Source organism: Ictalurus furcatus, chromosome 21 (assembly GCF_023375685.1).
Source record: "Ictalurus furcatus strain D&B chromosome 21, Billie_1.0, whole genome shotgun sequence".
Classification (NCBI taxonomy): domain Eukaryota; kingdom Metazoa; phylum Chordata; class Actinopteri; order Siluriformes; family Ictaluridae; genus Ictalurus; species Ictalurus furcatus.
In genome coordinates this window covers 15,017,514-15,033,280 of record NC_071275.1, presented here as the reverse complement: position 1 = coordinate 15,033,280, position 15,767 = coordinate 15,017,514, and the positions used below count along the sequence as shown (strand labels likewise).

Here is a 15,767-nt window from a genome sequence, read left to right as displayed (position 1 = left end):
TAACAATTCCACTTCCATATCCAAGGACGTGTCGCAAATGTCTCCCTACTAGACATTCAGGGCGCTACATAAACTGACAAGGGCATTATTTTAAACCCTAGGTAGTGCACCTATGTAGGGCGCGTGGAGGGATTTGGGATCCAGGTCAGATTATTAGCAGTTGTACACTTGCTAGCAACTTGATATTAGCTCTTGAAATTTGCCTGAGAAGTGAGTTAAACTCCGCGAACAGAAATACGGGCATTATTATTGTTATTGTTGTTGTTGTTTGTTATAATATTGTGGGTTTTTTTTGCTTGTTATTATTCATGTCACAATAGTGCTTGCACTCCAAGCGAGGAAGAAAAGAACCAAGCCGAAAAAGCCTGGTAAAAGGTAAGTTGAAAACTTAAACTCAAAGGGGGGAAGTGCTGTGCATGGCAAAAGTATTCACCCCCTTAAAAGTTATCAGTATCAGATTCGTCTGGATTACAAATGACACTTAAAAAGTATTTTATTTTTTTACATTTATTGCAAATCAGCATATCCTGAAATGACATTTTTAAAGTCAGCAGTCATTATTTGAGGGGGGGGGGAACCCCTGAAAACTAAGTATTCAACCCTTTTATACTTGGTAGAACCAGCTTTTGCTGCAATAAGAGCTTTAAATCTGTTCCAGTGACTTCCTACCAGTTTCCAGGGCACACTTTTTGGGAGTGGTTTTCGCCCATTCGTCCGTGTAGATTTTGCTGCAGGTTCTTCAGGTTGGTTGGAGGTTGTTTGTTGACTGCAGTTTTCAGACAGTGCTGCAGATTCTCGCTGGGATTCAGATCTGGACTTTGACTCGGCCACTGTAGAGCTGTCACCTTTTTTGTTTTGTTTTATAGTGTTTTTTAATTATTATTATTGTCATTCATTTATATAGCTTGTATACATCTGAAGGAAAAAAAAAAGTTGTTTCTCCAGGATCATGTTGCAACACAGAAGACTACAACATGCAAGACAGCATAAAGAAGTGTGAGACGAGTGTAGGACAATAAATACACAGGGCAGGACAATAAATACACAGGACATGGGCTGTAAACTATTGTATAGTGTAGAAGCAATAAGAATTGCAGCTATATTGCCAGTAGAAATGAGTTGCATAATAGAAAGTGTCTGGTGTCGAGTTTTGTAAAGTGCAGGTGTGCAGTGTTATTGAGTCATACTGGGTTAGGTCTTTGACAAGCCCATCTGAGCGTTGGGAGGCACCAGGGTGTTGAGTAACTTTAGGCCCGTCTGAAGTGAACACTGAACAAACTCTCCAACAAGTATACAATACAATAGCAGGCCTACTTTGTGTTTAGATTTTTGTCCAGGAGCAGAATTTGATCAACATGTTCTGGGCTAAGTGCACTCCCCTGTGCTGAGATTATACCCCCTGTGGTAGGGAACACTCTGTCTGAGGAGACACTCGTGCCCGGGATACACCGATATCTTTTTGCAAGGTGTGACGAGAGTGGATACTCGCTCTGGTGTTGCTTCCATCAGTTCAGTGTAGAGCTGCAACTAACGATTATTTTCATAATCGATTAGTTGGCCGATTATTTTTTGTGGATTAATCGGATGGGGCGGGGAAAGCTTTCAGTACCATTTTTTTGTTTATTTAAAATAAAATCCACAAACTGAATGTTACAAATATAAACTTCAGACTAAAACTTTACACAACTGTTTGTCCAAAACGGAAAAGAACCCTACACACACACACACACACACACACACACCAGAATATATATTATTAATTTAAGACTGTAGTTTAATTGGGTGCTTTTTATGCATCCGTAAACATAATGCATAAATACTATAAAATACATTTTATATATATATAAAATCTATAGTATTTATGCATTATTTTTTATGGATGCACAAAAAGCACCCAATTAAACTCCAGTCCTAAATGAATAATAAAAACTCCCTTTCACTGCACCTTGTGGCTTCTGTTACTCGCTGCCTTTAGACATATTATTGTACTTGTGTTTACTTTTGATTATAGTGTTTTAATTAGACATTACAGATCTTACTCGTGCTACACTCTGTATCAGCGCGTCTACACTGCGCGTGATCAGCAACGCGGCCTCATTACTAACACTATCGCTTCCGTTATAATAAACAACAGCATTTACACTGCAAGCGCGCAAATACAGCATATAATGACAATAAACTTAAACTAAACCTTTTAAGCAGCTTGCACCAGTTTCCCCAACCCCTTACACACAGTGGAGCATTTTGGATATAAACATAAGTTTGTCCTCGTGCATCAGTTTGATTTCCACGGTGTTTAAAATGCGCCCCTGCCTTCGAGGACTTGGCGGTTACACACTTTCTTCCTCAGTCATGTGACTATTTCGCCTCCGTTTGATGGTGACTGAGGTCATGTTGGGAATAAAAGGTAACGCTGACAGAAAGTAAACTGAAGAAAGTCATTATTGGTGACTCTGGGTGTTTGCTAATGCTAGCGTGCATATGACGTCATCTGCCGTCGTGGCTTATACTACCGGTTAGTAAAAAAAAAACGCTAGTGTTATATTTGAGATGATATTACCTTTCTAAAATCCACACACTAGACGGTATTGCAGAGTGCATAGTGTAAGTGTACAGTACTTCATTTGGGACACACTTTAGTATTTACTCTCCAAAGCGTGTTTTCTGAACAGAAGTAACGTAATGAGTAAATATGCTCCGTGCCACGCGCAGACCAACTAATCAATAATAAGATTCGTTGACAACGATTTTCATAATCGATTATTATCGATTAGTTGTTGCAGCTCTAGTCCAGTGAATTGGCTCCAGCGAGTGGCATGGGAGCTGCCTTCTTGTATCTCGTCATCTCCTCCTCTACCAGGTTATGTGTGGTTTTCCTGTGTGAGGGTCTCACTGCACCATATGTTTGTCCAAGTAGGTCAGCTAGAGTGAAAGAATCCCTTGGTGTCTTGATGGGGATGCAGAGATGTCCTCTTGCACAGGACCTTGAATGGCTTCTGCATCAGTCTCTCCTGTCTCCTCTCCAGTCTCTCTGCTGAAAAACAGCAAAACAACAACGTCAGATTACCTTTTGATTCTGTGGGAATTAGTGAATCACTAAATGGTCCCAAATACAAACAATGACAATTCTAGGCCATTAGGTTTTCATGTAATATAAATATTTTGATGTACTTTAATTTTCTTTATATAATTCACCAGTATTTATGCTTTTTCAACTCAATGTGAATGGATATTTTTTAAAGTCTCGTACTATCGACAAAGCAGTCAAATGTTTATCGGCAGAGCTTACCTGGCTCCTTGCGGCTTTTGTAATGACTCACATAAATGTCCGGGTATTTGTCCTCGGACAGGAAGGGCAAAGCCTTAAACCTTGGATCCATAGCTGAGGCCACATAAAGAATCTCCTTCTGCTCATCATCCAAGTGCCTCTTGTTGAGATCCAGGCATATGGCAGATTTGATTTCTTTGTCATGGTGGAATCACTGGGGCTCTCTTGTAGATCATGGATCAGCTGGCATGGGGTGGTGCCACAACTGATCGTGTTGGTGTGCTCTCCTCTGACATCACAAGTGTAGCTACCTTCGTGGGTTTCATAGCGGTGATAATTCCTTCAGCAGATGTTGTCTGACTCACTGATGGTGTAGACTTCCTTCTCAGTCTTCCTCACTTCACCTGAGAAGAGGGCGGGACAGATGTCTAGTGCTGCTCCAGAAATCACTGCAGCATGTCAAAAGCGCTGTTCCACCTGGTGACCACGCCAGCCATCAGTTTGTGTTCGGGCAGCTATAGTCGATTTAGTTTTTGCTGTGGTACATGGCTGGCTGTAGTGCTGTGTGTAAAAAAGCTAGTTATGCGTCTCGCTCTTCCCAGCATGCGTGCGACTGATGGGAGATTCAGTGCTTTTGATGGTGTGCATGAAACATTTTACATGTAACATACCAGCCAGCTGCGCTGCTATGGTCATGTTTGATACGTTGTCTGTTACGATGACTGGGTCTTTCCCTGTTATGTCCCATTCCTTCAGTGCAGTTTTCAGCAACTCCACAATGTTATTGCCAGTATGGCTCTCACGCCTCTGAAATGTGGTGTGACATAATCGTGACATACGACTTGCTGGCTCTAGAGGTCCACACATCGCATGTCAGGGCCACACTCTCTGGTGAGGTAAGCGGTGTTTTTACACTTTACCTCTTTGTAAAACCTGGGTACTGCTACGTCCGTTATGTATCTGCGAGTCTGGATCACATAGCGCGGCTCCATAGTGTTCACCATATTCCTGAACCCGGGGTTTTCAACCACACTATACGGCCGTAAATCCTTGAAAATGAAATGCACCACCGACTCCGTTATCTTCTTTGTACGAGCTGAGGTTGACGGAAGCTTGTTGGTGGTATTATCCAGTGTAGTTTGCTTTGAATCACCAGGTTTCTGCTGAGGTCACAGTGCCGCCATTTTATCAGCATGGTGTCTTGTTAAGTGATAACGCAAGTTGGTTGTGTTTCTTGAATATTTTACTGTAGCCTGGCAAAGCTTACAAACGACAAGACAGACAAAGTACTTGGTCAGTGGGAGTTGGGGTGGTCTTCCCCACGAGTATGATGTTCTGTGCTTCACACCGCGCATAGAAATCATTCAGTATGTCTGGGAGTGAGGCGTCACCATCACAGACAAGTGGTGTAGCTTTGTAGTCTGTGGTGGCCTGTATGCCTTGCCACATGCTCTTGTGTCCTTGATATTTAGGAAGCAACTGTGGATTGTGTCTGTGTAGTTGCGCTTTGCCTCTCTGATAGTCCGGGGCAGGTTGGCCCTTGCTTTGTGGAGGGCTGCTTTATTGTCAGTTTATTGTCAGTGTCTCAGATTTTCAGCAGCAGTCATACACAGTTTCTGGTTTGCACGTGTGGTGATGGCCTTGAAGGAAGTTACATCATCTGTGCACTTGCTGATGTAGTCCATCAGTGATGCTGTGTGTTCCTCCAAGTCTGTTGTTGTGGGATGTCGCAGCCTCTCTGAACATATTCCAGTCGCTGTGCTCAAAACAGTCCTGAAGTGCTGAGATGGCTCGTTTCAGGCGTGGTCTGCATATTATTTAATGAAGCAAGTAGTTATCCAATACCAACTGGGCCTGTGTGAAAATGTATTTGCCCCGTAGTTACTAATTCCCCAAATCTATGAAACCCCATTCATAATGGGGTTCAGCTGGACTAGACGCAACCTGATTACTGCAAACCCTGTTCAATCAAATCAAGACTTAAATAGAACATTTTCAACAAGTTGGTTAAAAGATCTTACCCAGTAACAAACTATACCAAAGTTGAAAGAAATTCCAGAAATGATGAGGAAGAAGGTGATTGAAATACATCAGTCTGGGAAGGGTTACAAAGCTATTTCAAAGGCTCTGGGACTCCAAAGAACTAATCGCGGTGAGGTAAAAACCACTGCTCAAACCTTTTGGGAGAATTTTCTGTGGATTGATGAGTTGAAAGTGGAACTTTTTGGAAGACAGGGGTCCCGTTACATCTGGCGTAAACCAAACACCAGATTCCACAGAAAGAACATCATACCTATGGTCAAGCATGGTGGAGGAAGTGTGATGGTGTGGGGATGCTTTACTGCTCCAGGGCAACTTGAAATAATTGAGGGAAACATGAATTCATAGTCCTGCTGCAGGGAAGCATGAGGACTGCAGATGTGGCCAGAACAATAAACTGCAATGTCTGTAATGTAAGATGCGTAAGACGGTGCTACAGGGAGACAGGAAGGACAGCTGATCGTCCTTGCAGTGAAAATTACATGTAATCGTGTGTCCCCCCCAGACGTGATTGAGAACTTGCAAATGCCTAGGTGGAAGAGTGGAATAACATCTCACAGCAAGAACTGACAAATCTGGTGCAGTCCATATATAGTTTGTGTTTGTGTGTGGGTGTATGTATATATATATTACACGCAAATGAGTAATAAATAATTCACGAGTTATGCCAAAATATGCTACAACAGACAAGGCAACTTGCACAACATGACTGATGAGATGAGAGACGAGGCCTTGCATCACTGTGTGCTACTGGTTCTCACACTACACTGCAGGAACGGGGGAGAAACCTATTTCTGTCAGGGACATTTGTGAGTAATGCTCAAAGCTCTGAAATACACAAAGGTTTTTTTGGTGAAGAACTAAGAAAGAGTAATGTCTTTATTTATTCTTTGTTGAGGCTTGCCTTATTGATGGTTTGCAACTTGCTTATCCGAGTCGATGGTTTTAACTACCATCCCGAGGTGACGGTACAGAGAAGTATCCAATCAGCTGTTTGATTAGCTTGGTGATGAACTTCTGCCCCAGAAAAACGTTCACCCAAGTGTTCGTCACAACACTGACTGTTGATTCCTGTTGCCAGCTTACCTTTCCATTTGAGATTAAGCCAGCACCCTCTTTTATTTATTTATTTATTTATTTATTTATTTATTTATTTATACCTAGGTCTGAGCACCGACACGTACAATTAGTGTATTAAATCCTCACAACATGCTTAACTCAACTCTGAATATGACCCATTTTACTAACTGTTCTTCCAGTCGGCGAACAGCACCCTTCACCATCTTTCTAGCTTTATTACCTTTTTTACCCAAGGTTGCAAGCAATAGCCCTACAGTAAAATTTCTTATATTGAGTATTTATACAAGATATTAAGCATTTTTAATATGCATTTGTCATATTGATTAAATGATTTGTTTCCACTTCTGCTAACATCATTCATTGAATTGTAAGTGATTTCAGCGTGCTTTTGGGTGCCATCTTCTGTTAAGATGTAACTGAAAAAATCAGAGTAAGAAGCCAACTTGAGTGATTTCTGTAGCAAAGCAATACTCGGAATCATTGTTTAAGTATAATATGATTGCAGTAGTACACAACACACTTTATCTTGCCAATGATCGCTATGACATTTTTGAAAATGCACTTAGTCTGCAGCGCATAGCCTGTAAAATCCATTGTTTCATACATTATGTAGTAAACTTGCACTCTGAGGCCAGTTTATTATGTACAGGTACAACACAGTTACCGACTGTAGCCTTCCAATGACGGAAAGCGACCACCACTGAGCAGGTATTATTTTGCGCAATGGATCAGAAGTAATGTGCTTCGATGGTATTGTGTAGTGGTGTTAGAAGTGTAAAGGAACACTCCACCTTGAAATGCATTTAATATGCTGTGTACTTAAGGGATAACAGTCAGATTTCGTTGTTAATGCCTAAAAACCAAGAGCTTCTTTCCTCACTCGCCATTTTTCTCCAATGTTCAATGTCATATTAGTAAGAAATCTAACGTAGAAGACGGTAAACAAACTGAATGCACTACAGCTATATGATGCAGTTAGTGATCTAAGAGATGAAAGCGCGATGTTATGAAAGTTGAAGCTTTGGAAGCTGACCTGTTTGAGCAGAGAGTCCAGATGTGGAGCTGAGCAAGCTGGACAGACTGGAGAAATTAAAGCGCTGCTGCATTGCACTCTTTTTTTTTTTTTTAGATAGAGATGAAGCAAGAGCTTAATCCCACTGACACTTCTATCAGCAGGTAGTCGAATGGCATTGTGGGTAATGTAGGAAACAGTTAACCAAAGTGAAAGTAGACCGTGTTGAAGAAAACAGAAAAGACTGAAACAGTCAACTCAGAATTTCATTACAAAATGTTATAAGAGACTATAGCTCATCTTATTCCATCGTCCTCTAGCCTCCATCAGTTTCCATCAGTTTCTGGCCACAGGACTGCTGTCAGCTGGAGATGTTTGTTCTCAACCCAGTAGTGCACTTTAAAATCCATATTATAGCACACAGCAACTGTGTATATCCAAATTATATATAGTAGAGCTGCCTGATAAAATGGCCACTGAATGGATCGTGTGTTTATTTATGTATGGAGTATGAGCCACTTTAATGAAAAGTTCAACCAAAACTTGGTGAGAAAAGGAAACTTTGAACAATAATCATGAATCGAAAGATTCAGAGTAAATGGGTAAATGAGTGAATTTTCAATTTCCTTTCCCCCGACTGAACCATTCATTTAATAATCAATTAACATATGGTTGTTTTTCTTGCACATTGTACAAAGCTCATACTCTGAATGATTTTTGTATTAATACAAAAGTGGTTAGCACGTTCGCCTCACACCTCCAGGGTCCGGGGTTCGATTCTCTCCAGGGCCATGTGTGTGCGGAGTTTGCATGTTTGCCCCGTGCTGCGGGGGTTTCCTCCGGGTGCTCCGGTTTCCTCCCCCAGTCCAAAGACATGCATGGTAGGCTGATTGGCGTGTCCTAAAGTGTCCGTAGTGTATGAATGGGTGTGTGAGTGTATATGTGATTGTGCCGTGCGATGGACTGGCACCCTGTCCAGGGTGTACCCCGCCTTGTGCCCGATGCTTCCTGGGATAGGCTCCAGGTTTCCTCGTGACCCTGAAGAAGGAGTATGCGGTTGAAGATGGATGGATGGACATGGAGTCTATAGATTGTTAAGTAAACATAATATTTAACCTTTAGCTCTTAGAACCGACTACAAGCGCACCCGAGAAGTCTCTCTACATTTACCGTATACAGAGTACAGTGGTGATTTGAGTGATCTTAAGTACAGTATTAGCACATTTTAATAGCACATTAGTTTTTCCCCCACAGGCAATTTATTTCCACCTGCGATATTGATTCTCCTCAAAGCTGTTCACGGCGTTTTAAAAGGATGATCATGTAAATAATTTGCTTTGCCTGGGTTTGTGGAGTTGTGATGAAGTGGCCACATCCACAATGAACTGCTAATATGCCTAAAGGCCAGTCTTTCAGAGCAGGGCCCTGAAAGGTCAAAACCCAGCAGCTGAGCAACAAGTGACATTTGAATTCAGGTTTGTTTTTTTATGTAAATCCATTACGACATGGAAAAGTGACCAACCCAAATGGCTGACCCAGTAAATTCCACAGAGCAGTTCTGTGGCATGGTTTCCATACTTGCTGGACAGTGCTTACAAGCAATAACGATAATGCCCAAAGCCACATGCAGAAATGTATATACACGCAACAGAACATTGGACTAGAACATCTGTGGTCTAGTGAGTGATTTTATGATTTATCCACCCCTGAACATTGCTTTGTTATTGTATACCAACAAACCTACAGCCTACAGTACAGAGGTGTACCTACTACTTTGGCAGTGGGTCAAGTGGCAACAGTGACTACGTTTACATGGACAGCAGTAATCTAATTATTGACCTTACTCTGAATAAGACAATACTGTGATTAAGGTGTTTACATGAGTCGCTTTTAGAATACTCCTTTCATGTTCAGGTTTTACATGTTATAGAACATAGATCGATTAACAGCACACGTCATTACGTCACCGCGCCACGCCGTCCGATGTTCCCTCCAGAATTTCACGTATCAACATACAGTTCGTCTTCGTTATGGAACCGTATACAGTTTTGGGTGTTTTTATTTATTTTTTTACGAAAGCTTCAAGTGCGGTTAATTATTTGTCATGCTGTACGTGCAAATGGACAACTGTTTGAAGCCGTGGGCTGCGTCTCAAACCGCGTACTTACCGTCTATATAGTAGCCGAGATGCATGTATTTCTCCTACTACAGGCCTATAGTGGGCAAGTACGCAGTTTGGGACGCAGCTGTACTCTCTTGTTTGCCGTCAAACGGTTGAGCACTGCCGTGTACGATCGTGTCCTGTCGCAAAATGCGGTGAAAACTCCCACACGACGTTAATAGTGTAATTAAGGTGTTTACATGTTTGTAATACACGTTGATAATACGACCAAAACAGGAATACTCCACGTCTTAATTCAATTTGTGTTTACTTCAAGTATGACTTTAATCAGATTAAGGTAATTAAAAGTTGCTATTTACATGGTAGAGTATTGTCTTAATCGGGTTAATAGTGGATTATTGTTGTCCATGTAAACGCACTGAGTGTTCATATTAAATGTAGGTGACCCCGGTTAGCCAGTCTTGAACTGAGTTTTAAGCACAGATAGTTATGGGGTCACTGCAGTCCTTTGAGTCAGAGAGCCTAAAATAGTGGCAAAAATTGGGATGCAGGCCCTGGCTGCTTAACACCAGAGCTGAGCGGTGCTCACACGCTTCCGAGACAGTGTATTATTTTGTGTGTCTGTGTGTTTGCTTGTTGCTCTTCTTTTTTTCTTCTTCTTCTTCTTTTCTTTTCCTCTCTCACTAGACGGCTGAGCCTCTGGCCCTTAGGAGGTCTGTTATGCAATGGTGCTATATGCCACACACTGAGGACAAAGCGAGAGTATTTCTTATTTCTGGCTTGTGCACAGCACGTCTGATGCAAGTTCATTGACCAGAAATTAAAAGTTACTTTATCTTGACAGGATCCTCTGGGAGAAATGGTGCTGTAAAGGTGCTTACCTAACCTTTTCCTCCACATCTGCGGAGTAAACTTTATGGTATTCTAGTTAGATAGCTGATTTTACCTAATTTACAAGCTCTTTATATCCTGTAACATATCTGGATCATAATACATCTTGTTGTGTTTCATATGCTCCCCCGGACCCCTTAAATTGGTATTCCTTAAGAAGCCCAGATTATACGAACAGTGGTATTTAACCAATTTGCCCAGTTCATTTCAGCCACCTCCACCAAGTGAAAGAAATACCACAGTGCTTTTCATTCTTACCATTCTTATGTATCCACTGTGTGCCTGTAATATATTTCGAAACGCATCGAGAAGAATGGGAAGCCAGTTTAACTAGGATGACATTTCAGGATTGAATAATTTTGAATATTTAAACTGCCGGACACGGACACATGGAAAAAATGGCATGTACAGCACAAGACAGTAAGCCTTTATCATCTGCAGTATAGTAGGCACAATTCATTCCACAACATCCTCCCAAGGTGAGTTAACGTAAGACATGAAAGACTTGCTAAATGAACTGTTTCTAAATATCTTAATGTAATGCCTGTTCAACAGCAACAAAGCACAGAATCTAAGGCATATGAGGCAGTTATACCAAAACCTGTCCTATGAGGGTTTTACCCAGTTTTCCAATTGTTTCCAATTTCCGTGGTAGATGTGACACGTTACTGTAGGCCAATTGAATCCTTTTAGGTAAAAAGTTTTGCCTGTTTTTCAGCAACACTAATAAATATAGTTCATTGATTTATTTTTTTAATTTGTTTTTTAATGAATAAATATATATAATTAATTTGTTCTAGCAAGCTCCTATGCAAAAAGCGTTGAAAGTTTGTCCTGTCTGGGAGTATAATGTAATCAGAGTAATCATCATCATTGTATATCCTGGCAGCGTGGGATCATGTAGAGATGATTAAATCATTATGTCGCACAAGCCTACGCTGGAGTATTTCTTTAAACATCTACAGAATAGAGCTGTCAGTCAGTTTTCACTGGAACTAATTGTTTTCTAGAACAAAAATGGCTGGCCGTTTTTTTGTTTTTTATTTTATTTTTAATGCGCATTGTTCTTGTGGAAAATGAGTCTCCGGTCTCATTGCTAATGCACAGTATAAATAATTGCGAGGAACCTACAAAGTAATTGTCTGATGCAAACTGATGAAATCTGCTCCGACACAGCTGCGTTGTTTGTGTTCATGTTCGGCCCACGCTGCACGTGTTCTCTCACTCCTGTGGGGTGTGTGTGTTTGTGTGTGTATGTGTGCACCATCCTGCTGGGTAGCGCGAGTGTCACTCAAGTCACCGAGCTACCACCTCCATCTCCTCTTCCTCCTCCTCTTTCCCTCCCTCTCATTTTCATGTTTTCTGCCTCGGTAGTATTCAGTAGTGCTGAAGCAGGCCGGCAGTGTGACAGGGTGCGAGAGAGAGAAAGAAAGAAGAGAAAACGCAGTACAAAAGGCAGAGAAAGAGGAAAAGAAAGAGGCTCTGGCTGCGCCGTCTTGTTCCACTTTTTCGTCCCACGCCATGTGGCTTTTGGACTGGATCGTTTCACTCAACACAGCTGTGGTGAAGCTGGCCAGTGGGCTCAGGTGCAAGTAAGTGTGTGTGTGTGAGTGTGTGCGGAGGCAATGCTGCAGCAACGGGATGGGGACATTTTACTGACTTATTGATGAGCCAATTTATTTTTAATTAGCGGACCAACTGCAAGTTTTGGGTGGCGGAGGTGAAGGGGGGGTGCGTGTCCTGACTGAGCAGGGTGTCTGTGGGACGAATGCTGATTTCTCCACTGTCTGAATTTGCTGACTCGTCCTGTGCTCTATTGATTGTACCTGGCTTATTTTCATCCATTGCTTCCTTGCTGCTGTTTAGTTCATGTTGAGTTGTTCACTTGGCTGTTTCTCTAATAACTTCTTTCTCAGTACAGAATTGTGGTGTGTTTTGTTTGTTTGTTTGTTTGTTTTTGTTTAGAAGAGACAAACAATTGCAGATCAAACCTATAAACAGAAGCCAACAAACAAAAAAAAATACACAGTGCTACATAAGTACATCGTGGATTACACGCTGCCTTGCAGCAAGTGCTTGTGTTATGTAAGCACCTTCCTCCTCAGCTGCAGTACTGGGCTGTGCTCGACTGCAGCGAGCTCGCACCAAACCCACCAAACAAGGCCATGGGGAGATGCCTGAGGAGATGCACACTCTGCAGATGCTGTGCTGTCCTGTTTTCAACTGTGTTTGTTCATGCCAGGATTATTGGTAGCTTTATCACCTGAATTAAAGTGCCATACACATTTGGTTTCAGTGAGCAAACCTGCTTGGTTTGACTGAGATGAGGTCTGAATGGAAACACAGGAATGAAAAGGTTTATGCACTTGGTGTTCCAGTCTTGTGTTTTGTCTGGCACCCAGTTCATGCCATTTGATGACTTTTTGTGGTTGTTTGCATAAGAGTAATTAAAAAGCATAATGGAGGTTGGAAATTTGTCACGCCGTCAAGTAGGATGCTTACAGTACCCTACTTCCTAACAGTCTCTGGGACTTAGCTTTCATGCCCAAGCTATTTATGTGTGGGCACACAGCCTAATTGTGATCTTGCTGTTCTCCAAGAGCAGCCAACAGAGTTAGTGAGTCTTTATGATTGAAGTTGTGTAGTTCAGTTTCAGAGCGCGGAATTTCACATTTTCAGCTCATTTCTGTCTGGGTTTCCTCTGGGTTCTCCAGTTTTGTCCGGTCTCCCAAAAACCGCACTGGTAGGTAGATTGTCTATTCTAAAGGTCTCAATGAGTGTGTGTGGTGCCCTGCAATGGACTGAAGTCCCATCCAGGATGTATTCCCACCTCATACCCAGTTACCCGGGAAAGGCTCCAAATCTACCATGACCCTGACTAGGATAAAGCTGTTAAATAAAGCTGAAGATGAACGAATGCATATACAGTCCCAATTGCTTTTGCTGTAGACTGAAGACATTTGGATTTGAGATCAAAAGATGAATATGAGAAGAGAGTTTAGAATTTCAGATTTTGTTTATATGTAGATGTTAAACGACACATCTACATATATTGGATCAGACCACTCAGTGTGACTGACAGGTGTTTTCTTGTTACCCACAAGTGGCCTGTTAGATTGATCGTTGAATTTTTTGTTAAAAAGGATAAGCTAACATGAAGATCAGAGAGCTGTCTATGGGAGAAAAGTAAGCCATTTTGAAGCTGAGAAAAGTGGGAAACTATATCAGAGGCATTGCACAAACATTGGGTATAGCCAATTCAACAATTTGGAATGTCCTGAAAAAGAAAGAAACCACTGTACTGAACAACAGACACCGAATGGGTCAACCAAAGAAAACAACAGCTGATGACCGAAACATAGTCAAACTGTGAAGAAGAACCCCAAAACAACAGTCAGTGTCATCTCCAACAACCTCCACAGGGCAGGGGTGAAGGTATCATAATCCACAGTTCGAAGACTTCGAGAGCAGACATATAGAAGCCATACCACAATATACAAACCACTCATCAGCCATAAGAATCCGAAGGCTGGATTTGAATTCGCAAAGAAATACAGAGATGAGGCACAAAAGTTCTGGAAACAAGATTAACCTTAACTAAAGTGATGGAAAGGAAAAAGTGTAGAGAAGGAAAGGATCTGCTCATGATCCAAAACATACACGCTCATCTGTGAAACATGGTGGAGGTAGCGTCATGGCTTGGGCTTGCATGGCTACTTCTGGAACAGGCTCACTAATCTGTATTGATGATGTAACTCATGATGGTTGCAGCAGAATGAATTCAGAAGTTTACAGGAACATTTTATCTGCCAATTTAAATTAATTGGGAGGAACTTCATCATGCAGCAAACCGATGAACCAATACACCTTGCCAACTCAACAAAGGACTTCGTCAGGGTGAAAAAGGTTTTAGACTGGCCAGAGGAGACTGAAGGGGGAGAAACCTCCTGAAACCAACAACAACTGAAAGAGAGCACGCTGAAAGTCTGGAAAATCATCACAAAAGAAGAAGAAAAGAAGAAACCAACAATTTGCTGATGTCAGTGAGCTGCAGGCTTGATGAAGTTGGTGCAAGCAAGGAATAGGCAACCAAATATTAAGTAAACTTTTACTTAATTCAAAACTGATCTGTTCCTATACTTTTGCTTGCCTAAAATTTGAGTGGTCTGAAACAAAAGGTTCTGTTTTTTATGTTGTTTAACACCTCTAGATGTAAATATCATGAAATGAAAGCTGAAACCCTAAACACTCCTCTCATCTCCACCTTCTGATCTCGAGCCCAAATTTATTTGTATTTGGTGTGTAGCACAAACATAAAATGAATTGGCCTTGCCGTTCCAATAGTTTCAGAGGGGACTGTATACTGAAATGATATTTATTAGCCAGCATTTCTAGAATCAACCAGGGATTGGGGATTTTGTGGCAGCCTAGGTAGCAACGTAACATCTTTAAATAAAACAGTAGTGGCTTAAATGAGACCTTCGTGTTCAACGCATGTGAACCGAAGAGGGATTTGGCTGAATGCGCGTCATGATGACGCCACATGACGCGTCTTAGCCCAAATCTGCAGTAATTTTGAAAAATCGCAAGCGACACAGAGTTTCGCAGCCTCCTGGTCTCAGTCCTACTGCGCGTCTTTGGGATGAGGTGGAAAGAGCTGTTTTACAATTTACCAGCAACTGCACGATATAATAATTTCTGCATGGCCGTACAACACACCCAGGATCATGCAGAACAAAATCCCATGCTGTTCTAAACGCCAAAAGAGCTGCAGCTCTTCGTCATGTTTAGTAATGAAAAGTGAAAGGTCTGCACTGTGAGACGAAGCAAAATGTGGCCTGTCTGGTCTTTTTATAGGATGCAAATGAAGAGAGCGTGTGGAAATGTTTCGGCTCTCTGACTCGGACCAGTCTTAAGCCCTTTAGACACTCTAACGTGCATGAGGATTATTCCTAGAATCTGTCTCCAGTTAGTGTGGGCGTGCAGAGCACCAGGGCATAGTTTCACGCTTTATTTGCTGTACTGTTTCTCTTTAAGTACTTGAGCAACGAGATTATAGGGATCTCACAAGGAAAGTGCCTGGCTTTAATTAGGCACGGCTTTAAATCAACACCAGCAGAACTGAATAACAGAGACATGGTCATATTTCACTCTTAGCTTTCGTTTAGTTGGTGTGACTCAGATTGGAAAACATTTGCACTTGTGCCAGATTCCAGTAAAGCTACTGAATGTGTGTAAATGGGGAGTGGAAAAAAAAAACAAAAACAAACCAAGAACACAACTGTTCATTGTTTGGCTTAACCAACCTGAAGAGAACATTGCATGGATACGTTTTTGGAAGGTGATCCCAAATA

General features: G+C 41.7%; 1 protein-coding gene across 3 annotated transcripts in view; it reads left to right on the top strand.

Moving 5' to 3' along the window:
• The window catches only part of srpk1b (SRSF protein kinase 1b), a 41,012-nt gene that overhangs the window by 1,717 nt on the left and 23,528 nt on the right, over nucleotides 1–15,767 (top strand). For 2 of the 3 annotated variants that reach the window (XM_053653415.1, XM_053653412.1), the window contains exon 2: nucleotides 321–375. In XM_053653415.1, the coding sequence (XP_053509390.1) occupies nucleotides 321–375 (55 nt within the window). Of the gene's footprint in view, nucleotides 1–144; nucleotides 211–320; nucleotides 376–15,767 lie in introns of those variants that run through there. The other variant, XM_053653414.1, reaches the window with a different exon arrangement.